Source organism: Petromyzon marinus, chromosome 56 (assembly GCF_048934315.1).
Source record: "Petromyzon marinus isolate PM22_M1 ecotype Great Lakes invasive population chromosome 56, UKy_Petmar_22M1.pri1.0, whole genome shotgun sequence".
NCBI lineage: Eukaryota > Metazoa > Chordata > Hyperoartia > Petromyzontiformes > Petromyzontidae > Petromyzon > Petromyzon marinus.
This window is the reverse complement of record NC_133722.1, coordinates 6,759,072-6,778,042: the sequence shown is the minus strand read 5'-3', so window position 1 is coordinate 6,778,042 and position 18,971 is coordinate 6,759,072. Positions and strand designations below refer to the sequence as shown.

The 18,971-nt window shown below is 53.1% G+C and overlaps 1 protein-coding gene across 3 annotated transcripts in view; it reads left to right on the top strand.

Annotated features, from left to right (window-relative positions):
• Positions 1-17,253, top strand: part of LOC116954676 (cAMP-regulated phosphoprotein 21-like) — an 81,840-nt gene extending 64,587 nt beyond the window's left edge. For all 3 annotated transcript variants that reach the window (XM_076052521.1, XM_076052520.1, XM_032975375.2), the window contains exons 13-18: positions 495-658; positions 973-1,062; positions 2,194-2,490; positions 4,606-4,726; positions 6,473-6,624; positions 7,110-17,253. In XM_076052521.1, the coding sequence (XP_075908636.1) occupies positions 495-658; positions 973-1,062; positions 2,194-2,490; positions 4,606-4,726; positions 6,473-6,624; positions 7,110-7,511 (1,226 nt within the window). In that variant the 3' untranslated portion in view covers positions 7,512-17,253. The remainder of the gene's footprint in view (positions 1-494; positions 659-972; positions 1,063-2,193; positions 2,491-4,605; positions 4,727-6,472; positions 6,625-7,109) is intronic.
• The last annotated feature ends 1,718 nt before the right edge of the window (positions 17,254-18,971 follow it).

Genomic DNA, 18,971 nt, shown 5'->3' with positions numbered 1-18,971 from the left:
AGGTGCTCAACGACAGCACTTGCCCCAACAGCCTCTTAAGGCTGTACAGGGTGTCTTTTTGCATTGTTGCTTCTTGGTGTTGGGCGCTCTTCACCATTGTCGTGCTTGACTGGGTTAACGCTCCCGTGTGTGTGTGTGTGCGTTGCTAGTCATGTTGTGGTTAGTGCGCTGCGCTACGAACTCGGCAAACCGAGGTCGATTCCCGCTCATGGCCAACACCCAGTGACGATTATCTGAATCGGTTCAGGGCCTGCCCTAGGTCGACTTAGCCTCAAATGGGTACCTGGTGCGGTGTGTTAACATCGGCACGACGGAGGCAAAGGCGGCCGGGCGGTGGTGCTGGCCACCCTCCGCCTCGTGCGCCGTGCCTTCATTGGTGCTGCTCGCCGACAACACTTGCCCCAACCGCCTGTTACAGGCTATACGGGGGATCTTTGTCTCTGTGTTTTTTGTGCGTCGCTAACTTCTCGACCGCGTCTCCCTCTTGCCCCCAGGCCAACCGTTCCTGAACCCCGACGGTACCCCAGCGGTTTACAATCCCCCGGCCGTGCAGCAGCAAGCCAGGGGTCAGCTGTCTGAGTCGTCACAGCTGATCCTTGCCACAGCTCACCATCAGCCTCAGGGCAACCATCACCACCACCACCACCACATGTCACTGGTGAGCTCATCCTACTAGCTGCCGCTGCGTCCGTCCTGCTGAGCGATTGGCCAGTGACGCTCAACACGTCCGTCCACAGCATCGCCACCCGAAGGGAAACGATAATAGAAAATAAATCTGCACACGAAGCAACTTTTCCGGCGCCATGGCCTTTCCTAATGAAGAACCGTAGACCACGTCCGAGCGTTACCGCGCCTCGAGGTACAGTTCTGCAGGAGCCGGCGATGCCCTGCGGAACGTTTTCATCGTCGCAGTAAGATTCGCGATGATCGCTCGCTACGCGTTGATTAATTCTAAGTGTGTCTGCCTCGCAGAGTCACGGCCAAGCGTCTTCTCCAACGTCGGCTCAGCACCCTTACTCTCAGCACGTGGTGTCCTTCTCCCCTCCGCAGCAGTACAGCGTGGTACGACACGGCACGCTCGCACGCTCGCACAGCCTCGACGGACTGTCGGGGCAAGTTCCGTTCGCACCAGTGGGGGTTATGTGGGCATACTTCACCACGCCGGGCGGCGCGCGTTGGCGATGGTGCTGAACGCTTAGATGTGCGTGGAAGCACAGAAGTACAGGTCCAGCGATGGTTTTTTGATGCCTTGGCCTCTGCCGTTGTTGACGTTACTAACGTTCCTCATACTCTTTGGTTCTATTCGGTAAAGTCACGTTGGTAAAAAAACAACAAAAATGACGACGTTTCGGGCCACAACACAAGTGGTCTCCATCAGGCCACTTGTGTTGAAGACAGCGTTGGAATTCCAACGCTGCCTTCGTGACGGCACGGTCCCTTCACCTGATGAAGGCCACTTGTGTTGTGGCCGAAACGTGATTTTTGTTGTTTTTTTACCATACGTGACTTTACCGAATGGAACCAAAGAGTATGGATCCTTGCAGTCACGAAAGCTGCAAATCTAGAACGTTCCTAATGTTGATGTGTGCTTGATGTGTGTGTTGTTTTTTTTATTCGTGTTATTCATGATTGATGCCATTAATTATTGTCCGTTCCGAATTATCACCGGTGACAGTTCACTTAGAAGCGGTGCTGACCACCTCGTGAGATTTCTCCTAGCCACTTTACGAGCCGTAACTGCCTTGCTTACTCGGAGTTACGATGAAACTTATTGTTAACCGAACTTACAAAAAAAAAGTACTGAAACTATTTTCGTTTTGCAAGGTAAGGCCCACTGAGCTGTATAGGTCTTTTTCAGAAGCGAGCTGGCTATCACAAATGATAGCTCAACTAATTGGCTTGCAATCGTGTGGAAATGTATAGCGGCCAAATGCTCTAAAGGCGTGATGTTCATTCTAAGGTGTGGAGGGAAAAACCGGAGGACCCGGAGAAAAAATCCACGTGACCACGGGGGGAGAACACGCAAACTCGAAGCATACAAGCATTGTTAGGGTCGGGATCGAACCCACGACCTCCTGTATACCAGGCGAGGTTGTTAACATCTTGCCACCGTGGTGCTGCTGCGATGTACTTTTGTGCCGTACGCATATGCGCTCGATCGAGTCGTTAAATTGATCGCTCTGCTTCAATTAGGACGAACTGGGCCTGCACTTTGGCCACGTCGCCCTGAGCCACCACTCCACTGCCGGCGAAATCCCAGAGTCCGCGGCTGCCCCCTACCCGCCTCCCATAATGCACCAGCAGCAGCAGCAGCAGCTCCCGACGGGCTACGGAGCGTCGCCGTCGGCGGGGCCGCCCGTGACCCCCAACGGCTACGGCGGCGCCGGTTCGTCCTACCCGGCCGTGGCGCAACCGCAGGTGTACGCGCTGCAGCAGCAGCAGCAGCAGCAGCACCAGCAGCAGCAGCACCAGCAGCAGCACCAGCAGCAGGTGAGGGCCCCGCGCCCTCCGGAGAGAGAGCCCCCGGCGGGCACGGCTCGGGAGCGCCGCCTCTCGCTTTGCAGTCCCGCGCCTACCGCCGGCCATGTGACGAAAGCCCTCGACTCCTAGGAGCAGGGGAGGAGCCAGGGTGGGGGGGGTGGGTGACAGGGTAGACAATTGTCACCCCCCCCGAGAAAAAAATAAAAAATCGAAAATCTGAAACATTCTGCGTGTAAGTGTACGGCACTCGGTCTGGCGAACCTCGCGCAACTGCGTCGTCAGAGCGTGTCACCAACCGATGGCGTCTGGCTCAACGGCCTGACTCTCTCTAAATCATTCTTGAAATTAAAATTTGTTGAATGTCACCCCGGGCTGAAAATCCTGGCTCCGCCCCTGCCTAGGAGCGGGAACGCTACGGGGTCCCCCCAGACGAAGGCAGGAGAGACGGCGAGTCGATCCGTCCCGATGACGTGCCAGCGTGTGCGTCATCGGCTTTTCTTCCGATTCCGTTCCGATGACGGACGTAGGTGTACATGGCGAAAACGAAACCGTAAAAAAATATATAAGGTAACTTTATCGGTACCAAGGCCCCCACAGGGCCATGCGGGAGAGGCGTGCGGCACGGTGTTGGCGCCGGTTATCGTGGAGTGCGGCGGTCGTCCGCGGTGAGCACCAACGTCTTTAAAAACAGCGACGGCGGGTCGCTGCGACGACGCCTCGCTGAATAAAATGAACGCCAAACCGCTCGCGATTTCCGAGATTCAGCGGCGAGACGGGGACACCACCTACCCTGCGACTTGCAGACGTCTCGGCACGGGGAAGGGGTTACGCGGGAAAGCTGAAACAATTGGAGGCAATTTGCGAATTTGGTGAGTGAGTACAGGGTGCTTAAAAATAAAAAAAAAATGTTAACACTTTTTACGAGACTATAGTTTTTTAATGGAAGTAGAACGCATGAGTGCACTAGCGCGATGTAACGGGTGCGATGTTCATAGCTTCAAAGAGTCGAAGAGTCTCCCAACTTTGTCCGCCAGCGTTGTCAACGCGTGCCCAGGAATCTTCTCCAAGTGGTCTCCAGGTCCCGGAGGCAGCACACTGCTTGTGGTGTTGTTGCAGATTCTCAGAAGTGTGCAGATTTTTAAGCACCCCCTGTGTTACGGACAGCGCCGAATGAAAGTGAGGCCGTGATCGCTGACGTCTTTCAGAGAGGAGAGAGAGAGAGAGAGAGCTCATTTGAGAGTAACCATGAAAGAGTGGAAAGGTTCCAGGGAAATCATGGTGAGAGGTTTCGCCTTCATAGTCCATGCCCGGTTGCTAACGGTGGGGTGGGGGGTGTGGGGTAGGGGGCGTAGGGCGCTGTGCACGTGACAAATCTGTTCGCATTTTTATCACGCGTGGGCTCTGCTTGCCGCCGTGACGGAGGCCTCCTGCGAAAGCGACGGGGAGACGGGGCGAGGGACCTTATCGCACCTCCCATTGACACGGTTGGCTACGTACGGCGCGAAATCATTTACATTATGAGACCTCCTTTGCCAGTAACAAGATATAGGAATAGGTTTTACCCTTTTAACTGGCACAAAAACTGACACCTTCTTTATTCAAGGCATCATGTTTGCAATAACCACAACACAAGCAGTCAAAATGCAAACAAAAAAGACACCCCGAGCCCTCAATACTCTGATAGTGCGCTGTTTTTGAGTTGTACGCCTTTTGGCGTCATCTGGTCCAACACCAATGGAGACTAGGCTCTAAGAAAAGCTGTCTCGGGTGTGGACCAATCAAATTCAAGGACAGTGCCAATATCATTATCAGAGTTGTCTCTTTTGTTTGCGTTTTGACTGCTTGTGCTGTGGTTATTGCAAACATGATGCCTTGAATAAAGGTGTCAGTTTTTGTGCCAAGTTAAAAGGGTAAAACCTATTCCTACGGTGCGAAATAAGTTCAGCAGCAGCAGCAGCATTGACGACGACGACGACGACGCATACGTTACGTGTCGTCCCAACGGGCCCTTGCCCCCCTCTTTACGAACACAAACGGCGGCTTTGCCACCATCGCTCGCGCCGCGGGCGGGCGGGGGCGGGGGGAGAGAGGCGCGCCAACGCTTTCCGCTCGCTGCCGTTGCAGATTCCCGTCTTCGTCTACGCCCCTGGGCAGCTCGGCCTCGTGGGGCAGCAGTCGTGCCGCCCCGCGACCCCCACGCAGTTCGGAGGGCAGCGAGGGCAGCAGCATCCGTCGCAGACACACGGTCTGGCGAGATACCCCCGCCGCGCTCGCACGCTTCCACGCGCCCGCACGACGCGAACGCCGTTCATCCTCGTAGCAGCGGCAGCGGCGGCGGCTTTTAGGGGACAGAGACGCTCTCGGATGCACCTTCTGCGGCCGTCTGAAAGGAATGGAGGGGGAGGTTAAGGATGGGGGGGGGAGGGGGGCTGCAATGATTACGTTTGTTTACGCAAAAAAAACTTTACCTAGTTTTGAGACTTTTTTTTTTTCGGGGGACGGGAGGACAACAGTTTTGCGCTTTGCGGGTAACTTTTCAAACTTTGGCAAGTGTGTGGGACCGTGACGTCGCCACACGTGGCCTGTTCTTCTCGATTAAACTTAACTATTTAACTTGGTTTTTTTTTATTTTATTTTACCAGGTAAGGCCCCACTGAGCTGTGTAGCTCTTTTCATCGTGTGGACATCACGCTTACACGCACGTTGATTTTTCTCCGGAAGGGCCCGGAGAAAAAATCCGCACGAATTGCGGTGAGAGAGAGAGAGAGAGAGACACGCAAACTCCAAATATACAGCAGCAGCAAGCGTCATGGTTGGGATCGAACCCACGACCTCCTGCGTACCAGGCGAGGTAGTCAACATCTCCTAGCCACCGTCACGGGGATCTTTCGCCGCGCGAAGCTCGCCGCGCGGCTAGCGGTATTACCGCTTCGCTCGACCCCGCGGTATATACCGGGGGGCCTCTTCTGTCCGCGAGGAAATCCTCCCCTCTCCGCCCCCAAGGGATATCCCCCCCCCCCGTGCCTCCGGGGCAGGGGGCCGTGCCACTGTCTGTGAGTGTGTGTTGCTTCCTCTCACAGTGAACCGGTCTCTTTCCCCGGCACCACACTCTCGTCCAAAGGTCGCACGCCACGTTCCCGTTATAGCCTCCGCTCTGCGTTGGCGCTCGCGTCGACGACGATGACGCCGCCGCCGCCGCTGTACCGCCTGCACACGGTTGATCACCGGTTATTCCGGGCACCGGCGCTATTATCCGGCTGCTTTCAGCTTTATCCGGCGGACCCGGGCCGATTAAGCGAAACCGGCGAAACCGCTCCAAAGGCTGTAAGCCGGTTCCGGCGATCGGCACCGCGTGCGTCACAAAAATAAGTAGCTGTGCTTGATTTGCGTCAAATCAATTATATATCCAGTAGCAGGGGCGGAGCCAGGATTTCAGGCCGGGGGTGACATTCAACAAATTTTAATTTCAAGAATGATTTAGAGAGAGTCAGGCTGTTGAACTTAGACGCCATCGGTTGGCGACACGCTCTGACGATCCAGTTGCACGGAGTCCGCCAGACCGAGTGTCGTACACTTACACGCAGAATGTCACCCCCGTCACCGCCCCTGTCCAGTACACTATATACAACGACTTAAACAATTAAACGACTGCGCTGTTTCACATTTTTCGCGACTGTTAACTGCGGCGTTAAAAACAGAAATGATGCACAGTGCGATCCGGCGAAAAGTTGCGTGTGAATTGGATGTCCGCCGGAGCACCGGTGTAAGGGTTACGCGCTCATCGTTATTACGGTTATTACGGTTGCGCTTTAAACGTTATAATGGTTGCGAGTTCTGCGTTTTACCGGTTGCGCGTTTTACCGGCTGCGAGTTCCGTGTTGCGCGAACAGCATTCCCGAATGGAAGGGACGACGTTCTCGCGACCCAAAGCCGCCGATTCAATTTTTTTTTTTTTTTTTATCAAACCATATTTTGCCTCGTGGCCCGGCAGGTTTCCAGGGTCCCCCTCCTCCGAGCCAGCAGCAGTTTCAAGGCGTGACGAGCGTCCACCAACAATCCGCGGGCGCCCAGCACGGCAACGACGGCACCCAGCTGCAGGGCTTGCTGCTCCAGTACCCCGCAGCGGCGGTGCCGTCGTACCAGGTACCGACGCTCGAGATGCCTCGGAGCCCGCCGTTCCCACGAAGGCAAGCGCGGGAGCCCAAGGCACGTGGGGGGGGGGGCGAGGCGTCGTGCCGAGCGAAGGGGGCGGCACGGTCGCGGAAGGGGAAAAAAAAGAAGCAAAAAACCTTTGGTGGCAGCGGTGTGAGAAGTAAACTCCGGCACCGTGCCAACGGTCTGCCGGCATGCAGATATTCAATGAATGTGTCGATTTTAAGCGATGAACCCGAACGCGCCTCCTCTTGGTCGCGTCGGATTGACAGCCGCTGCAAAGGAGCCCCCTCTCTCTTGGGGGGGCGGGGGGTGGGCGGGGGGGGTAGGGATTGCACCAGGAAGGGGGGGTGGGGTACCCTGCGGGGCTGCCGGGGGGCCGAGGGTGGACGCTGCTACGCACGCCGAGCGCGGCATCGCGGCCTTGCCAGCGCCTGACCTGGCCCCCCCCCGTTCTGCTTTTCCTTTCGCCCAAGGTCCCTTACCAGCTTCAGGCCGCTTCGCACTCCCAGCACCACCACCACCACCTGCAGCAGCACCACCAGCACCAGCAGCACCAGCAGCAGCACCAGCAACAGCAGCCCGCGCCCGCCCCGCGCGGCCCGTCCAGAGACGGCGGGCCCCACCCCGGCTCCTCGGACGACGCCGGCCGCGCGATGCCGCTGTTCTGCAGCCTGGCGGCGTCGGCGGCGGCCGTGCCGGGGCACGGCGGAGCCCGGGCCCCGGCGGGCCTCCCGCAGGCCTGCCCGGGGACCGCGGGCTCCGGCGGCGGCGTGCCGCCGTCGGCGCCGTACGCCGCCGGCGTCCCTCTGCCCGGCGGCTGCAGGGCCAACTACACGACGGCCGTGTGTGTGCCGTGGACTCAGCTCAGATACTGACACGCTCGGTATGGACCTGAGGCTCGATCCCCCCACCCCACCCCACCCCCGCCCCCACCGCCCCCACCACACCACCAGATTTTGATATGAACGTCACCTCTCCCGAATGTTCCCCCTTGAGTACCTCGGCACTCCCGCGGCGCGACCGCGGGGCCTACGTCGGCGGCGGTGGCTTGGCGGAAGCTGTCGGTTCGAGCTGTCGCGATTGGCCGGGTTGCGCTTCGCCTTAGTTTTTTATTTCTCCCCCCCCGCCCCCACCCCCCGCCCCCCTCCAGTCCCGAGCCACCCCGTTGCACGCGGCACCCTTGTGCGGTCACCGTTGACGCACAAGCGATTTGCGAAGCGCGGTCGTTACGTATTTTACGTAGGACACGGGGTTGCACGTTGCCCCCGCGTTGTTACACCACAACGTGCATCGGCATCCGCGGCGACGTTCAAACCGGGAATAATTCTAATTATTTTTTTGTCACATCTTTTCCCCACCCCCCCCCCGCAATCGCGTCTTTGGGGCCCCGTGCTTTTACACCGGTGACGGTCGACGCATTTTTTTTTTTTTGAAGCGCTGCTCGACGGACGTGCAGGACGCACTCACCCACGTGGTGGCGTTGCTTCCCCTCCCGTTTTGCCCGTGGCTTTTCAGCTGCCGTCCCTCCCTCTCGGCGGGGCTCGGCGAGGGACCTCCGTGCCCCTGGGTCGACCGGCGGGTTGTCCCCCTCGTTAGGACTGCATGCGCCTCAACTACCCGCTCGGGTCTCTCCCCGGGGTTCTGCTTGCATGTGCTATGATGTTGCATGCTGACCGCACGTGGAGAGGGGGGCGCGGGATGTGGGGGTGGCGGCAGTGGTTGTAAATTATCGAGTACGTTCATTTTATTTCAGCTCCGTATAGATTTTTTTTTTTTACACACACACACAAACACACACGTGAAAATTGCACTTTACGGAAGCTGGAATGTTTTCTGTGCGCTTTTGTTGCTGTTGCGAACATAGGGCCATATCGGTCGTCGGTGACGGGCATTGGGCCCTGCGGGTTTAGGCTTCGGACTTGAGCCATTTTTTGCGTCCCGTCGTCCTCCGATTCAGCCACCGGTTGGCTACGTACGGCGCGAAAGAAGTTCGGCGTACGTACGTTGCGTCAGCGGCGCGCGCACTCGAGGGCACGGGGGGGTGAGGGGTGGGAAGCTCTTGTTTCATCGCGCAAACTCCGGTCATCCTCGCAGCGGCGGGTTGGCGGCGAGGGGTTCCGGCCTACCGCCGAACCAAACAAGGTGGCCACCAGCGTCGCGCGGCACTTTCAGGCGCTGCTTCTTAGCGGGCCGCCGTGGAACGCCGCTCTTCCGTCCGATATCAGGAAGCCACTGGTGAAGCTATGCACTTTTTTTAAAATCTCAAGTTGACAACTCGTTTCTTTACAACTGCTTTTTTTGTTGTAGGTTTAGTTTGTTGTCCTTCCCCCCGCACCTCCGATCAGCACGGTTGTGACTACGTACGGTGCGAGAGAAGCTCAACGTACATACACGCTCATGTATGTACTCGCGCGTGTGTTTGGGAGCGGCAGCACGTTGCGCTACGAACATGGTGACCCGAGTTGGATTCCCGCTCGCGCCTTCCCCTAGGCCTATATGGCGGCAAAGGTGGCCACCCGCCCTCTTCGAGTTGCGACTTCGCTGATGGCACTTGCACCGGCAGTCAAAGGCTCCACGCGGGGGGGGGGGGGGGGGGGTGGGATTTTTGTTTTGTGTTTGGGCTGAGTGGCACCTTCAAAGAGTTGGGAGATTTAAGTACAATTTCACGTATATTTTTTTTCCCCAATTCGTATTTATTTAGAATAATTTGCGCGCCGCATTTAATTTGCCCATCTTGCTAACGTGGAGACGAGCGCCCACTGACACCGCGTTTGGCAGGAGACGTCACACGTGACGACGTCACCTCCCCGTGACGTGGTCACTTTCGGAGATCGTCCCAATGTTCACATCTGGGCCCGAATTTTGGATGTCCTTTCGGGGATTCATCCGAACACCAGGAGCGTTTACCCCCCTCCCCCCCTCCGCCATCCCTCCGAGCTCACTCATCGCGCGTCCGTCGGCATCGTTTCCCGCGCCTCCCGCACGCAAATCGCCGCGCCGGTTGTGCGCGAGGTGCGCGTGCCGGAACGTTGGAACAAAAAAAAAACGCGACTTCGCTCGGGGGAGGCCGCAAAAAACCCTCGGCGCGGAATTAACGCCGCCCGAGCGTAACGTGGGCACAGCGCGCAGACGCGTACGTTTACCCCGCACGAGTCCGTTTTAAAAAGAGTATGTTTATAAAAAAATGTATTGTGGGTTTTGTTGTTTATCGATAAGAGATCCGTATTTATTTATTTTAAAACGGGTTGTTTAAAATTTGTTTTTGGTGCATTAGCTTGTTGTCATCCTACCCCGCACCTCCGATTAACATGGTTGGCTTTGTACGGTGTGAAAGAAGTAAAAAAAACATATGTACATAAACTCACACAGAGACCCACAGACTCACACAGAGTCCCATAGACTCACACAGAGACCCATAGACTCACACAGAGACCCACAGACTCACACAGAGACCCATAGACTCACACAGAGACCCACAGACTCACACAGAGACCCATACTTACACAGAGACCCATACTCACACAGAGACCCACAGACTCACACAGAGACCCACAGACTCACACAGAGCCCCACAGACTCACACAGAGACCCATCGACTCACATAGGGACCCACAGACTCACACAGAGACCCATAGACTCACACAGAGACCCATAGACTCACACACAGACCCATAGACTCACACAGAGACCCATACTTACACAGAGACCCATACTCACACAGAGACCCACAGACTCACACAGAGACCCACAGACTCACACAGAGACCCACAGACTCACACAGACCCACAGACTCACACAGAGACCCATAGACTCACACAGGGACCCACAGACTCACACAGAGACCCATAGACTCACACAGAGACCCATAGACTCACACACAGACCCGTAGAATCACACAGAGACCCACAGACTCACACAGAGACCCGTAGACTCACACAGAGACCCACGGAACGAACGGCGGTGGTAGGCATGGCTCGTTAACGGCGGTAGATGAGGTGAATGGAGTAGACGGGAGAGGAAGCGACGGGGGGTGTACGGCGGATAATGAGCGGTTGCCGTGTATTGAGAATATGAAGAGGCAGCCGAACGGTGGCGGTTATGAAGCGGAGATTAAAACTCAAACAACGGCTGTAAGGATGCTCTATAGCGCTTTTGTCAGAATCGGCCCGGCTGTCGCAAGCGATAGCGCAACCAAGTGGCTTATCGTCGTCGTCACGTGGAGATTTATAGCAGAAATAAACGCGTGAAGTTGGCTCTAAATGTGGAGGTGAAAGAAACCGGAGGACCCAGGGAAGAAAAGATGCACGGGGAGAGAGAGAGAGAGATGGGGAGAGATACACGCCAACTCCACGTATACAGGCATCGGGATCGAACCCACGACCTCCCGCATACCAGGCGAGGCAGTTGGCATCACACCACCGCCGGCGCCCCTAGCCCAGCGGCACTCCTCGCGGTAGCGCGGCAGATGCTCCTGAAAAAAGTTCCGCGTTAAAGCGACGGGCAATTTCCCCAACCCCAAGGGAAACGATGCGACGATGAAGCTTGAGCGGGAGACGATGCACTTGCGCGCACACGTGCACGCCGAGACGGCGACGCGTACGACCGAGAGGTGCGTGCCCAGTGGCGGCTCCCACAACGCCGGTGGATTTTGCCCGTTTGTAGGAAGCCGTAAAACGTCGGGGGTTCAGACGGCTGGGTTTGTTTGACTCGTCCCTCCGCGGCGTCTGACGGTCGCGTAGGCTGCGGACGAGCGATCGCACCCTCCGATTAGCAACGCTTCGGCTACGCACGGCGCGGAAGATGTTCACCGTACAATACGCGCGTGGAGGGTGGAAGCGTGTCCGTATCTCGTGGGCGCTTTTTTTTTTTTAAACCTTTCCCGCGGCCCGGTCATCGCCGGATCTCGGAACGCGCGAGCGGTCCAGCGTTCATTTTATTTAGAGAGGCGTAGCGCCGTTTTAATCGCCGCAAAGAACCGCAGCGACACAACCGGACTCTTACGATAGCTGGCGCCAAACTGTGTCACGCGCACTCCCGCATGGCCTTGTGGGAGCCCCCCGTACCAATAAGGTAATGTTGCTTCAGTTTTTCTTCCATTTCCATTCCGATGACGTGTACGCGTACACGTCATCGGAAGAGGAATCGGAAGAAACACTGGTGTACACGTACCGGTACGTCATCGGAACAGGAAAGGGGTTCAGATGGTTGATGATGCACTCCCGGCCCCTAACGAGCAGTGGCGTAGCAGTGTCGGCGTGGGCCTTCATCCTCGCTCGCCTGCAAGGGCAGGCGGTGCTGTGTACAGCGCGCACCGCTTGGGCGCGGCTGCCACCACGCGCACACAGTCGGCTGAACAACCGCGCTCAGCAGACGTCCGTTACTTGACGAGCGCCATGCGGACGCGAGCGGCGGCCGTCGTCGGTCCGTGCGTGCGGTCGCACCGCACGCAACTCGACGCGGGTTCCACAGCCCCCCACAGCCGTGGGCGTGCAGCTGACGGGCATTGACAGCGTCTGCTTCGGGACGGGGGAGAGGCTGCGACTCTCCTTCTGACACTCAGGGTTCCGGACAACCTGCAGGAAAAAAAAAAAAAAAACTGTTAAGCCATAAAAGCTTGAGAAGCGCTGTTTTTTACCCGACGGGGCCGGCGTCCGTGTGTGTGTGTGTGCGCGTGCGGTACTGGACGTGGTGTGCGGTGTGCGGTAGGGGCACGGTAGGGGGGCACAGGCGGTGCATCGGACAGTCATCTCAAGTCAGTCGACCCCGGTCAGCTGGGTCTCTGTCCCGTGACCTCCCTCCTGCCGGCGGGCGTTCGACACTTTTTCACGTGCCTCAGCGTGCACACAGCCTGGCACAAGAGCCGTGGTCACGTCACCGCCACTCCGTGGCGAACGGCGGTTGTTGGTGTGCACGCTACCGGACGTGGAGCGTGCGCTACTGGACGCGCGGGGGGAGGGGGGGGAGGCCCTCACTTAAATCCCACGCTCCATCGCCGTGGGATTTGCCGGCGAGCGGCTGATGCGACGGAAGGGACAGAAACCGGGGGTACTTCGTCTGCGGGGGGGGGGGGGGGAGCGCCCTCCCAAGATAAAAAAAGCGGCGGTTTTGTCGCGTACAATGAGTGGGTTGTGGCAACGTTCTAAAGGAATAGTTTTTTTTTTTTTTAAAAGATATATATCGATCAAAATAATCCCCCCCACAACCCTCAAAATAACAAACACAACCGCTTCCGTTCAAAAGGTGAAACGAGCCGAGCTTATCGACTCGTCTGTTAGTTGCGACCTGGCCTAACGCGTGATGATAGCCAAGTGGCCGGTATCATCATCATCACCACGTGGGGATGTTTCTTTTTTTTTAGTAGCAGCCAGAATAATAAAAAAACGCGAGTTGATTCGAAATTTGAAGGAGGAGGAGACATGAGGGAGGAGGAGGAGGAGGAGGGCACAACCATAGGAAGTTGGAGAGTTATCCATGCGACCACCACGAAGAGAGAGAGAGAGAACAAGAGGACTTCAAATATACAGCAACAGACATCGCCAGCCCGTGGGATCGAACCCACGAGCTCTCCTGCATAGCAGGACGTGTATATGTATGTACTGTATGGTTGCTGGAAATTCTGATGATCCGTCGGTTGAACGTCGAATCTTATGACGTGCGTGGATTGAATCGAACGCGTGCCAATTTGTTTGTCTTTTAGGGCAGCGTTTCTTCACCAATTTTCAGAGGTGGGGGGGGGGGGGTGCCACTTGCCCGCGATGAGACCTCATCAGTGCGAGTGAGGAGGGCCCAGCCACGCATTATTTGAAACCATTGCGGGGTTTGTGGCAGCAGCAGCACCACCACGGTGGTGATGATGATGGGAGGTGTGTCACATTTTGTGTGTTGTCGGGGGGGTGGGCGGTGGGAGGCCTCACTTAAGGAGCCACCAAGGGGCCTGCTAGTGGCCCCGCGGGGCCTTGCGATGACCAACACGGGGCCCACGCTGACAGACCATTCCGGAGTTGTCGTTGACGAGGCAGAGGGGGGCAGCCCTGCAGCGGTTACCCGCGCACGTCACCGCTGGCTGAAGGGCCACACCGTTTGAAACCATTGTTGGGGTTTGACAGCAGCACGATGATGATGATGGGGTGGGGTGGGGTGTTGTCACTGTTTGTGTTATCGGAGGGGGGACCCGCACGTCAGGGGCCGCACCAAAGGCCACCAGGAGCCCGCCAGTGGCCCCCGCGGGGCCTTACACTCTCGAGGGCCTTGCGATAACAACCACCGATGTATGAAGACGATATTTTTACCGCGACCTGTGTAAGTGCTCATGGAGTGAACTCAACCGTGTAGAATTGTCCATGATACAGGATTTTTTGGGTCAGATCGCGTAAAATATAAATGTCTCGTTAAACCCGCCACCGCCACCCGACACAGCCAATTAGTAAAATTTGTCACGTAAACAGAACGTGCCAATTCGTTTCTCAGATTATAAATGTTGTGGATTTGCACTGCAACACACAACCGGTGTGCTGTACTTTCTAGTAACGAATTGGCACGTTCTGTTTACGTGACAAACCTTACTAATTGGCTGTGTCGGGTGGTGGTGGGTTTAACGGCACATTTACGCAATCTATCCCAATAAAACCCCCCACGATGGGTAATATTTGGTTGCGAAAGCTTCCTGCGTGTTTGACGTGTAAAATAAAAATAAAAAACCAGAACAAGAACGCAAGGGGGAGAGACGATACAAACGAGACAGACCGTCGATCTGCAACTCCCAATCGCGTCCCAGAATCGGTGGAGAATTTCGCTGATGTGGCCTGGGGATAGGCCGGGCCGGGCCGGGCTGGTGAAGTGAATCGTCGTGCGGCGATTTTATTGACGCGTTTCCCCCCCCCCCCCCCCCCCCCCCCCCCCCGATGAATTTGAGTCGAACAATTTTTTTAATTTTTTTGTAGGGGAGGCGTAACGTTAAATATTGAGTGGGACCTACTTGCCAGTATCAAAGTACGAAAACTAAGGATAGGTTTTGCCCTTGCTATTCTTTGGGTCTTTCGGTAAAGTCACGTAGATCGGTTCAAAGAAAGCAACAAATAAGTAATTTTTAAAAAATACTTTTTTTTTTAAACACGCTTTAATGAAATGTACCCTACTCGTAATGGCAGAACTCCACGACTCCAGGAAGTGGCCCCGAAGCTTGCCACGACGTAAGGGGACCGTGGTGATTTACAGGCAACGTGAGTTGAGCGTGGACAATTAGACCCAAGCCGAAACATAAAATATAAAAAAGAATGTTTAAAAATCTAGGTATTTTATTTTTATGATAGAATATAGTATTGTCATCAGTAGGACATAAGTATACCAAGTTTTGTAGTCGATACCACATTGGGAAGTGGGTCAAAATTGATTTACAAGATTTGAGGATACAACAACAACAGACAGACAGCGAGTTAAATAAAAGCGTGTAATAAAAAAATAAAAAATAAACTACGTTTCGATCGCAACACAAGCGTTCGAAACGTCGTCGGTTTTTTAATAATATTTTTTAATTTTCTTTGAACCTACCTACGTGACTTTACCGAAAGACCCAAAGAATATGAATTCCTGCAGTCACGAAAGCTTTAAGTCAAGGTTCACCCTTTGCTGGCAATAAAATGGGCGCGGGTGATAAGATGTTCAAACAACCACGATAGGTGCACTTTTGCAGGTAATCAAGTACTGCATGAATCGAACGGTGCTTGTGGTGAACATGCAAACAAACATGCTCTGATAATGATTAATATTTGCATTTTTTGAAGCTGCCAACATGCAAACAAAGAAACATCTGATAATAGCCGCATTGTCTTTTAAACTAATGAAGGCTGTCCCTGGTGTAGGTCAAACAGTTTAGATTTGAAGCTTTCGTGACTGCAAGGATTCATACTCTTTGTTTTTTTCGGTAAAGTCACGTAGGTAAAAAAAAATCTAAAAATAATTTAAAACTAAATTAAATTTAGTTGAAAACAATTTAATTTAGTTGTTTTCATTTAAATTAAATTAAATGTAGTTGTTTTCATTTAAATTAAATTAATAAAATAAATGAAAACAACTAGATTAAATTAGTTGTTTTCATTTATTTTATTGATTTTTTTTACCTACGTGACTTTACCGAAAAAAACAGTATGTAGGTCAAACAGTTTCAAAGACAGAAAAAGGGTTATAAAAAAACAATACTCTTTGGTTCTTTCGGTGAAGTCGCGTCGGTAGAAGATTAATAGCTCACACAACGTTTCGATAGCAGCAACACGAAGCAATCGTCATCAGGTGGGACAACCACAGCAAAAAAAAATGTCTACTTAATCAGTTTTTTTATTGCTTGGAGTTGTCCGACCTGATGACGGCTGCATCGTGTTGCGATCGAAACGTCGTGATCTATTAATTTTCCACCTTCGTGACTTAACCGAAAGAACCAAAGCTTATGGATTCCTGCAGTCACGAAAGCTGTTCATATTTTTCATAAGGAAATATTGAAGCGTACTACAGTATCCATATATATCTTTTTTTGTTCGTACAGTTTGGAGAGGAAAAAAAAATACTAAAAGTTCATTTTTGGAAACCAAAGCGAGAGTTGTTAAAAGTCAACGAGTGGTGTTGTCACAGCTGTGTAACCACACGAGTCGCATTTCGCGTCGTGCCGGCAGAATGAAAAATCCTTGGGCCAGAGTAGAATCAGAATCTTTATTCATACCGGAGGAGGAATCCGATGAGCTATGAAGCTCTTTGTTTTTACAAGATGTCCAGCGTTAGCGGGGCCACGGGATCAGAAAGTTCCAACAACAAACACGATAGGGGTTGCAATGTATATACGAAAGGGGAGCAAATAACTTTAAAATACGTTAAAACGAAACGCTACCCGGCCGCGGTTGATGGCTCAACGAAAGTGGCCGATCTCGTCTCCGGCAGCTGAGCCAGACTGTTCGGATTCACCAGGACGCCTCCTCCGGATTTCTGACCCCCCCCCACCCCCTCAATACGTCTCGGCACTTGCGACGCATTTGACCGATTTCATCGCTCCGTCTCCTTTTCGGCGGTGCGGGCACACCACTGCCAACCTTCGCCACCACCTTCTCTGCAAGGATTCGCCGCCCGGTCGAGGCAATCTGATCAAGCCGTGAAGCAGCTCTCGCAAGCGTTCGAGATTAAACCGGGCTTTTATTTTTTATTTGTGTGTGTGTGTGTTTTGGATGTCTTTGCAGTTTTATTCGATAACTTCTCGAGCATGTGTATGGGTTTTATGGAGTGTGGTATGGGGTTTTTTTGTTAGCCGTGTTTTCTAAAAAAAAAGGGGAACGTTTTATTTTTTTTGTATGCTATGTTGTATAGTTATACGATTACAGAAACATGATGCGCGTGTATATCGGACAAACGGAACACGGTGCGGTGTTTGTTAATACGTTTGCAATTGTGAACCTTCGGTGATGTCATTTTATGCCGGGACACTTTGTGCCATTATTCTTTGAACTTCTTGATTTGTGTTTTAAAAAAAGATAACCTCGATTTTAAGATTTTTATATATATAAAAAAAACTCGTTTAAACCTGCTCCATCTTGTGAATGTTTTACGAAATAAAGTATTTATTTGACCGTGGAATAGTAACACGAATATTAGTGACCCATTTTTTTTACCCTCCCCCATTCCAAATGGCTTGGCAAGGGGCGTGCGTGGCGATGTTTACAGCACACCGCACCAGGTCCTCATTCGAGGCTGAGTCGACCTAAGGGAGACCCAGGACCGGTTCCGATCATCGCTGTCACTGGTGTTGGCCCGTGGGCGCGAAATGAACTCGGTTCGCTGGTTTAGTAGCGCAGCGCGCTAACCGCTGCACCACCGCTCCCCCCCCCCACACCAAGCAAAGACAAAGATCCCCCGTATAGCCTTAGCGGACTTTTGGGGCAAGTGCTGTTAACGAGCAGCACCTATGAAGGCCGGCACGGCACACGAGGGGGTGGGTGGCCTATACACCACGTCCGGCCGCCTTTGCACAAACACACACCACATCATTATACACACATCGCGCGCGCGCGCACACACACACACAAAGTAGAGACATAGAGCAATCGATGTCACGTGGCAGGAAACCGGAGAGCCTGGAGAAAACCCGCGACGCGTTACGACGTTGGCCGTGAGCGGGAATTTAACTCGGGTGGCTGGTTTAGTTGCGCAGCGCGCTCGCTGTGATGTTCCCATCCTACCACCTTCCGATATTAGTTGTACAGTACTCCCATTTCAAACTTGTGCTTTCGCTCGGTTCACACTGGCGCATTCACTTCGCGTGCCGATCACTTGGTTACGGCTCTGTGACCTACCATTAACGTGCGAATCTCTCTTTAAAATGCTAATTTCCCTTTAAAATGCTAATTTCCCTTTAAAATGCTAATTCTCACCTGGCAGCCCTTTGATTGGTGGAAAATCAACCACCGTCGGGTTGGCTGCCCACCATTCGCATTATCATTGGCTGCTGACATTTGGGCTACGCCCATTTCAAACCCCTTTCTTAACAAACTTTTTGGTTCTTTCGGTAAAGTCACGTGGGTAGAAAATAAAACAATAAATCCCGACGTTTCGAACGCAACACAAGCCACCGTCTTCAGGTGAAAATCGCGCTAGCCGCGATGTCTGCTGCTGCTGTTGCGAGTAGCAGCCATGTCTGCTGCCTTGTGAAGAGAAGTTGTTACCAGCACAAGTTTATATAATGTTTTTTTTTTTAGAACAAAGGTAGCCGAAGTAGTGTTAATGGGGGTATTATAGTGTAAAGGTAACGAATAGCGTGCCATGTTCAAGGAAATGAACTTAGATCAGCATGTTGAATTATAGTGCAAAGTTAATGAGCTTCCGTAGCGCATAAGAGCTCAAATTAGCATGTAGGATTATCATATGTATTTAGATGAGAGAAGCATGTAAAAATTAATGAAAATATTAGCAAGTTAATGTCAGTCTATGTGTAACCTAGAATAGCATATTTAAGCTGATGAGTAAAGCATGTAAAAGTACATGAGCGAATTTTTGATTTAAAGCTTTCGTGACTGCAGGGATTCATATTCTTGGTTCTTTCGGTAAAGTCACGTAGAAGGGAAACAATAAAATAATAAAAATATAAAACAATAAAATTCTCACGACGTTTAGACTGCAACACAAGCAATCATCATCAGGTGCTGTGGTTTTCACACCTGATGATGATTGCTCGTGTTGCAGTCGAAACGTCGTGATAATTTTATTGTGTGTGAAAACCACAGCACCTGATGATGATTGCTTGTGTTGCAGTCTAAACGTCGTGAGAATTTTATTGTTTTATATTTTTATTATTTTATTGTTTC